This window comes from Histoplasma capsulatum, genomic scaffold (assembly GCF_000149585.1).
Source record: "Histoplasma capsulatum NAm1 scaffold_1 genomic scaffold, whole genome shotgun sequence".
Lineage (NCBI taxonomy): Eukaryota > Fungi > Ascomycota > Eurotiomycetes > Onygenales > Ajellomycetaceae > Histoplasma > Histoplasma mississippiense.
The window spans coordinates 6,327,783-6,336,418 of NW_001813982.1; the positions used below are offsets into that span (position 1 = coordinate 6,327,783).

The following is an 8,636-nucleotide window of genomic DNA, read 5'->3' on the forward strand; positions in this document are numbered from 1 at the left end:
TAAAAGATTCTCATTGGCAAAGGGTATTGAGAAAGAAAGATAAAATTGATATGGCGTGATTTTTCTTATTTGATTTGTTCGGCTGGGCATTGGCGTTGAAACTGTGAGGGGTTGATTGATCCTTAATGTGTAAAACTTTCTTTGTAGATTACACTCCAGAGATTGATTATGACTGGTATTTTTTCCAGCGAAGCATATACGCTGGTTGATTGTCCAGCTTGTTTTTGAATGAAAGTACAGTGCATTTTGCTGTCCAATCTGTGGCGTTAAAAACCTAGCTTTCCCCCGCGATCGCATGGCTAATGGCCCTAACCAGGCTGGGCAAACCTTTGCTCGAAATCTCGGCAACCACCAACTCACAACTCCTGCGTATTGCTTGCCTTCATATATCCTACGGCAACGCACTCCACGGCATGTTGTCCACACACACATCTCGCTTTTACGCCGAAATCTAGTTCTATATTCCCACCCTCTGCGCCTGTTCGCTACCTTGGCAGCTGTATACGTTGTTTCCCCCCGATGCGTGCTTCTTGATCATTAGCCTTTTGATTCTTGTGTCATTATTTTATCCTATCCCCCATGCCCACCCCGAGCGGTGATCCTCAGTCCCCAACTACCATATATCCCGTCGACGCAGCCGTATCTACACATACCACCTGCCCCCCGGAGACTGACAGGCTTGCCACCTGGAGAGCATCATCGGAGGAGCGCATTGAGCCCAATGCTGACGATGATGTATCGTCAGCCACTGTACCACGCCCGGCGCTGGCGCAAATAGACCAGCCGCAAAATGCACATTCGCAAACTGTCCCTTCCCCTTCCCTAGGAATCGAAATATCCCCGCAATCAACTACCCGGACAATGGACTCGACAGACCATGATGTTGCGATGGAGTCGCCAAGCCCGGCGGCCAGCGTGTCGTCATCAGAGGGAGCTTCATCGGCGCAGACCTACCCAACTTCATCCTCCACATCCAGCACGACATTATCTATGGACTACGCTTTCTCTAATGTCAGAGTTAGTATATCTCCCCTTAAATTCATATCTTGATAGCCAGCTAAATGTATATTTTTGAAAGCTCCTCCCCAATCATTGCTCGTCCTTCCTCAGAGCTGGCAGCAAATTCGTCGGAACACAGCAGTCAGACCGCCAGATATACAATGTGGACGTTGAAATCAAACATGTTGATATGGCAGAATCATACTTATGTGGTTACCTCCGAATTCAAGGTATGTCCTTGAGTTGAGCCTTTCGAGGCTAATTGATTTTACAACATCTAACCCAAGTTTTGAATCAGGACTCACCGAAGATCACCCAACCCTTACCACCTACTTTGAAGCAGAAATAATCGGCACAAAATACACCTTCCTAACTAAGCATCAGTCGTGGGGCGCTACTGATAAAACTGATCTGCAACACTGGGCCCGGTTCCCAGCCTGGAGACCGCTAGCGAGGTCTGCTAGGAAGTCGGAATTCACATATAAAAATTTCACACAGCATCCAGATATCTTCATGAGATGGAAAGAATACTTTCTAGTACCAGACCACCGCGTTAGAACGATCTCGGGTGCAAGTTTTGAGGGATTTTACTATATCTGTTTTAATCAGATAAAAGGGACTGTCAGTGGGATATACTTCCACGCAAAAAGCGAGAAGTACGTGCTTTATATTTCAATTGTCTTTCCATGCCGAAAATTTGCAGTGGGTGCAGGACCTGGATAATTAAATTTACTAACTATGATGTTTTCTTCTATTTGCTCAGATACCAGCAGCTTGAGCTTAAACCCGTGGAAAACAAGGGGTGTTTCGGGGCCATCGAATTCCGCTAGGTCCGTACTGTGGTTTTATGCACATCGAGCCTGCCACGACCGATTTTCGGAGCGTTGAATGGACATACACTTTTCGCTACCCTATTGTTTATGTGTCCACCAGTTTTCACCATGCTTGATATGCTTCGTCTCTATTTATTCATCATCGAGATTGGCTGCGGTCTCGTTAACCGCCTTTGAGTTGCCTTGGTCGATATCAACACCAAATCCTTGTCCACAGGAACTACCCATATCTGCGGCAGGGGGCTGGCGCGATGACTTCGTTTGGGGTTTTTTTCCTTTTAAGTTAATGACTATACCATTCTTCCTCTTACTGCCCCAACAGGTTTTTTTGTCTATACAACATAATCGGATGTTTGGCGTTTCGGTGTCCTCTCATCTACCTGTTTACCTTTCTTATTCTTAACGTCGCGCACCCCAACTTTGACTCATTGCTTGAATTTCTGCCGTTTTCGTTTTTCTTTTCTTTTCTTTTTCTTTTTCTTTCTTTCTTTCTTTCTTTCTTTTTTTTTTTCTTTTTTTTTTTTTTTTTTTTTTTTTTTTTGACTTCCTCTTATTAACCCTTTTATTTAAGATATAACGAACCCATAACTATGGTATTCAGAGCCTCCTACTCTCTCGTTTCCCTTTACTTTTTGGTTGAATATCTCCCCAATGCCTTTTTTAAGAAGATTGAGTCTGTTTCTGAGTTTCGTTGCTATGGGTTGGGTCTTCCTAAATTTTATTTTAGTTGCGTGGTTTCGCCAAACCATGTTTGAGCATATTCTATTCATTTTTTCCCTTAATATTTCACAATCACAGCTAAAAGGTTTATTCCAACTATCCTATCTCAACTTTTGATTCCCTCCTTTCGCACAATCTACGTAGATATTAAAACGAGGGACCACAGTATTCTTCGACCAACCCTTTAGTTATGTAGATAGACCCTTGAAAGTTACGAACTATCCCAGCGGCTTTGCGTATACTCAAAGCTACATAACTTCCACCGGAATCATGGGTTGAAAGGTTGAAGAGTAATAACGCCCATGGATATACTTGGCATTTTATCTTTGACGACATATACCTAGGAATGGGATAAATGGATATCTCACATCGATTTGGCTCGATAATATGTATCCCAAAATTTTTTCACCATCTCATTCCTCTCTCCACCCTTCTAATGCCGCTGCGCCCGTATTTATAGATATATGCTGAACACGCTTCTTTTGAAAGTTCAAAAATCGTTGAGCGGAAAAAGGCAGTGTCGTGGATGAAGGGAGAAAGAATATATCTCCCGACATACCATTTATCCAGCATATCATTCATATCCTCATGTGGATATAATTACACTCCGTACATTTCTTGTGCACACCTCTGTCGCTTGAAATCAGGCGCATCCTTAAAAAAAAAAAAAAACCAAATACCCCAGAAAACATATAATAGGCCAAAATGAGAATACAAGTGAAAGAAAGCAAGTAGCAAACCAAAGGAAACACAAAAACCATTACATATATTTATCCACCCTTTCCCCAAAACTTAATAGATGTAGCATTGGATGCTATTCGCATTGAAACTGAAAGTCGTGGGAACGGTAAAACCGTAACTATCTCCGCTCCAGATGGGACATCCCCTTTTAGAGTAGGCCACACATTGACAGCTGCCAGCCGATGAGGCAGATACGAATGGTTTCCCGTTCGAGGACACCAAATTAATGCAAGTTCCCGCCCTGGTGCTGACTTTATAGCAGTCTGTTCGGTTCTTGTTCTTGCAGACTACAGGTGTGCAGTCAAAAATTCTACGCTTGTCGACTTTCCCGCCATACATAGAATTTTCAGCATGTGGGTATACACATACACACACATACACACCCAATAAACTTTAAAAAAAAAAAAGAGGCTCGATGGAGGTTTTGTTTGATGATTTTGCAGTGGGTATTGGGTGCGTTCTGGATGGTTCATCTGCATACCTCCGTCAGGGATCGGTTCCAGGTCGTCCTCAGTGAGGTTGACAACCTTCAAGTCTTCTCCTCCTACATCGCCAGTGGAGGGGACAGCGGATGCCACGGCAGAGCCAGCGGCAAGCAATTCCGTAACGAAGTAAAGAGCTGAGCGCATTTTTGTTTTGATATTGGATTTTTGAGGGCCTGGACGTCGAGTAGCTTAGGAGTGAGGAAGTTTTGGAATAAGTTGCGAAGTTTGCAAAGTGTTCGCTGTCCAAAAAACCCTTTGGGGACGGAAATAACTTCTCATTTATACCTTCTATTGCGTTTGAAGCTCACGGAATGCTATCCAAGCTGGTGTCACGAAGTCTCATGGAGAGATGCAGTATGCACCTGCGTCTGAAAACCTGGAGGAAGATGGCTGTGTTTGAAGACAAGGAGCAACGAACACGAAACACGAACTGTTCTCTCGCATGACTCTTTCTTCGAGCTACGCTTTTTTGTATTTGATTGAAGCATTCCAATCCAGATATTGGATCTATACGAAATGCATATATGCCAAGAGGCACAAACAAGCCTTGTAGTGGCTGGCGGCGCAGGCCACATAGCTCAAGGTACATCTTGAAGTTGGCTAGTTAAAACATGACGAAAAGATGAGTTGTTTCAACTGTGAAGGCATATAAATATATATGCTGATCGGCATGGTTTTATTTAGAAACTTCACAACCTGCTTCGTATCCTAGGAGCCCGTATATTCCAGACATTAGTTGGTGTGCACCTCAGCAACTAGACCAGGCTGCCGTTCCTGAAGCATATCCAACACAATATATTGACAGTCGAGTCAAACTTGATTGAATAAATATCGCGAAACTTAAGCCTCTGGTAAAATTTGTGGAGGTGACAATCAGTCTCACCTTTTGAAGAGACGCTCCTCAGGAAGCTGGCAAATGAACAAATGTATCCCCTGGTTTCTATCTAGTTATGTTTTGGATTTAAACTTGGAAGCAGTTTCCATTCCAGATTTCACAGATTCGTGTTGACATTGAATTTTATTAGTTTCTATAAAGATTGATTGCTAAAATGCAGGCAGCCATATTGGTTCATTTAGGCGTCCGTACTAGCGCTCCTCTCATCGCTAGAGCCAATTGTAACAGCATAACAGCACAACAGCATCACACTACCATGTCTTCAATTTAGAATTGCTATCCATATTACGGGATCCGAAGCACATGCCTATGTTGTTCTATCGCGTTTTTACCCCCGGCCCAGTAACCGTTCACAATCCTTAAGCAGCTATACCGAACCAACAGCGCAATGTCCATCCTTTTCCGCCTTCTCACACTTTTTGGCCTCATCCTGCTCGTCCACGCGTAAGCAAAATGGACACATTCTCTAACCAGCGCTTCTTCCTAAGACCATTGATCTCCTTTCCCACATGTGAATCCCCGGAATTGACATATACCCCATGAATTACGTTTATAGTGGTTACTCCGCCCATGAACATTCAATATTATATGGCAGTGTTCACTCCGTTCCCCTCGATGTCACCCTTGAAACCCTTGTGGCTATCATATTTGTTACACTCGGCCTAGTGCTGGGGTCTGAGAGACTGCGACCGATTAGCTGGAGTGTGTGGGCAGGCGAGATTGAAAAGGAAGGCGGGGTGCGCAATCCATTCCGTGGTTTCGAAGACAGGATAGGGTTTTGGGATGTGAAGGTCCGTAGCAGAATTTCCATTTCTGTTCGTTCTTTTGTTTATTGCCTCTCTGCATTTAGCATGAAAATGCTTTGCTGACGATTTGTTGTTTATAGGGAAAACGAGAGGAGTTTTCGAAGTGGGTACGGGAAGAGGCTACTGTTAGCGCAAAGGCATGATTTTTGTTGAAATTTATAGTGTTTTGTACGTGGAATTACTGCACGTCAAGTAACGTATAGTTGTTGAAGCTCATAGAAATGTGGGTTGAACAGCCTGTGAACAATAGTTCGAGATTGTCGTGGGCACTAACATATCTACATGACAGGTTCATATTCACATCCAAACATTAAAAATTTGAGCGAAGCAAATCATAGCTTGTATCACGCCGCACACGTTTTGAATTTCTACCAATCTCCCACATAGCGTCACATATTACTATGGACATAAGGCCATACATACCAGAACAGTGAATATAAGAGCCGCCCACCTCACTAATTTCAATTTCCAGACGCGGCAGCAGACGTCGGTACAAAATGAGCAGACAACTTGACCGACCACAGGGACACCCGAAGCAAGAATGTTGTGCCGAAGAATATCTTTTTTATGAACAGTACATCATCCACGAATTCTGCAAATGGAGATGCTCCAGACAGGAAAGTAGCAAGTGTGTATAACCCAGGCATAATGATGGGGTAGAAGATCGTCGTGGCAAGGGAAGACAGCCATGACGAGACGACAAATAAATCTTCCAATTGAACCACCCGACTCCCAAAACCCCAAAACCGCATACCAAATCACCCCGCAAAGACTACTCTGGCGAGAGCCATCATAACATAGCCCGTCACTTTCACCTGCGATTCAGTGACATGGCTTTCTGTAATTGCCATGGTGATCGTTGAGCACCCGCTCTGGCTTCAGAATTTACCAAAAGTATGCATGCACAAAAGGACAGTAGTGAGGCTTACAAGATCTGGTTAGCGAATCGACACCGACATTTTCACGGAAGCAACGAGAACCCATATAAATATGGATTTCGGTTCTCGCATGCGCTGTAGCCAAGGCGGGCAATCAACAATTATTGAATAATATTACTCTACGAATCTCCCCTTTCTGACCCTAGTTAACCGTTCCTGTGATAGATACCCTGCCCTTTGGTTCTAGTGGAATAATATCATTATCATTTCTGTATCATTATGACTCTTATCTTCGATGTTGGTGGGGACGGGCGAACCTTGAAAGCTCCCGCTATCAGCAGAAAAATGCAGATTATTCTGGATTATCATTATAACTAGAAACCTCTTTTACTTCACGATAATAACTAGTGAATAAATAAAACGAGCACTTGAATAAAGCGACCCGAGCACCGTCCATGCATGGACTGATCTCGGAAACCTTTCGTAGGGCTTTGGGGAATTTTAACCTGACCACCAGGTCGACGAAAGATCGCTCAACGAACCAAGATCTATTTTTGGATATCAGAGGCGTTTCATCTGGAATTTGAAGATTGAGTATTATATCTGAAAGGTAATTCCTCAGTATGGCATGGAAACGAAACAAATGAAAATGGAACCCTGCCTGACTCTACCAGCCCGTGGCGCACTGAATCATTTTTGAGAGAGCCATGCAATGATCGGCATACACCTTATTGTCCCGATATCAACATCTTAGGAAGAGGACCCCAACACTCGCGGGAATATATGCGTGATGTCGGCTCTCTCAACGTTCCATTATCTTCTTGTTTCATCACACCCTAACTGGCCTTACAAAGAAGCCTCACAGGGTTCAACGGTGATCTTTCCCCTCATTTTCGGAATCTTGCAGTTCCATCTGGCTTAAATTATCGGATACAGCTTTTAAAATATTTGTGATACAGAAGTGTGAAGCGAAACTCAATCTCCATGAAACTTCGCTTGCTCCTGGCGGCAGGTTGCCATTTTGCTGCAATGACACTTGGTGACTCTGAACCAACGGCTGCAGTGATATTACCTGAACATAAAGCCATTGTTGATGTGTTGGCCGGTTATGGTGTGGATGTGTTTGAACTCGTCGATCCATCCGAGCTTGCACAATCAACAAGCACGTCCTTCTTCGTTCCAGCCATTACAGTACGTACCATTGTTAAGATCGAGCGTTTATTATTATTATTATTATTATTATTATTATTATGTTTTGCTAACCTTAGCAAAGTGCCGCCTGGTCTCCGAAATTTTCCCTCAACAAGTTTTCCTGAGGAGCACGCCGGAGTACACGGAGTGGCGTAATCTCTTCTGGTCACAGCAGCAATCCGAATCGAAACCTGCCTGTATCTTGCAGCCAACTTCGAGCCGCCAGGTTGCCATAGCTTTATTGATAGCTCGCCTATGGAATTGCCCATTTGCTGTGAAGAGCGGTGGTCACGCTGCATTTGCCGGCGCGTCTAGCATCACAGATGGTTTAACCATTGACCTGCAGCGACTAAACACGATCCAACTGGCCTCGGATAAGAAATCTGTCAGGGTTGGCCCTGGAAACCGCTGGATTGACGTATATAAAAGCCTTGAGCCTCAAAGTCTGACCGCCATTGGTGGCCGTGTGTCTGATATTGGTGTTGGGGGCCTGACACTCGGAGGTAAGTCATTTCTCTAATCAATAGAACACGACATCAGTTTCGAAAACATTGATTTTTCCCCATTTTTCCCCATCCCCTTCTTCCCGTAGGTGGCATTTCGTTCTACTCGGCGCAGTACGGTTTTGCATGCGACAACGTAAATAGTTTTGAGGTTAGTCATGGTTGTGCTTTGTTTGTTATCCTCCTTCCTTCTGGCAATATACGTTACCGTCATCTTCATCATTTTCCACTTCCCTTTTTTTCTTGCTGTGGCTCATGGTAATTCAGGTTGTAATTGCCAATGGCCGGATTTTGAATGTCAACAAACAAAGCCATCCAGATTTATACTGGGCTCTTCGGGGCGGTGGTAATAACTTTGGCATTGTGACACGGTTCGACTTAGCAATCTATTCTGTCGAAGAACTATGGGCTGGTTCACAGATATACGTCGTGTACGACAGAACGCGAAAATCCCTCCTTGCCGCTGTGGTTAAATTTGCCGACGAATGGCCTTTCCGATCCCCGGGCTGCATTAATTTGCAATTTTGCATATGCCCCAAGGCATGTTCGTCGCAGCCGTCGACGTGGAATATACGAAGCTCGTGA

General features: G+C 44.1%; 4 protein-coding genes across 4 annotated transcripts; 3 read left to right on the forward strand and 1 right to left on the reverse strand.

The window, feature by feature from the left end:
• Positions 1-579: 579 nt before the first annotated feature.
• Positions 580-1,722, forward strand: HCAG_01816 (hypothetical protein; the record flags this gene model as incomplete). Its single annotated transcript, XM_001544719.1, has 4 exons — positions 580-1,017; positions 1,079-1,229; positions 1,298-1,536; positions 1,609-1,722. The coding sequence occupies 4 exons, from the start codon at positions 580-582 to the stop codon at positions 1,720-1,722; spliced, it is 942 nt and encodes a 313-aa protein (XP_001544769.1).
• Positions 1,723-3,344: 1,622 nt separating this feature from the next.
• HCAG_01817 (predicted protein) lies at positions 3,345-3,922 on the reverse strand (the record flags this gene model as incomplete). The annotated part of the gene is made up of 2 exons (XM_001544720.1): positions 3,345-3,580; positions 3,775-3,922. 2 exons carry the CDS (start codon positions 3,920-3,922, stop codon positions 3,345-3,347), a joined length of 384 nt encoding a protein of 127 aa, XP_001544770.1.
• A 1,139-nt stretch (positions 3,923-5,061) lies between these two features.
• On the forward strand, positions 5,062-5,622 carry HCAG_01818 (predicted protein; the record flags this gene model as incomplete). Its single annotated transcript, XM_001544721.1, has 3 exons — positions 5,062-5,117; positions 5,230-5,464; positions 5,560-5,622. The coding sequence occupies 3 exons, from the start codon at positions 5,062-5,064 to the stop codon at positions 5,620-5,622; spliced, it is 354 nt and encodes a 117-aa protein (XP_001544771.1).
• Positions 5,623-7,386: 1,764 nt separating this feature from the next.
• HCAG_01819 (predicted protein) lies at positions 7,387-8,636 on the forward strand (the record flags this gene model as incomplete). The annotated part of the gene is made up of 4 exons (XM_001544722.1): positions 7,387-7,548; positions 7,631-8,051; positions 8,141-8,202; positions 8,319-8,636. 4 exons carry the CDS (start codon positions 7,387-7,389, stop codon positions 8,634-8,636), a joined length of 963 nt encoding a protein of 320 aa, XP_001544772.1.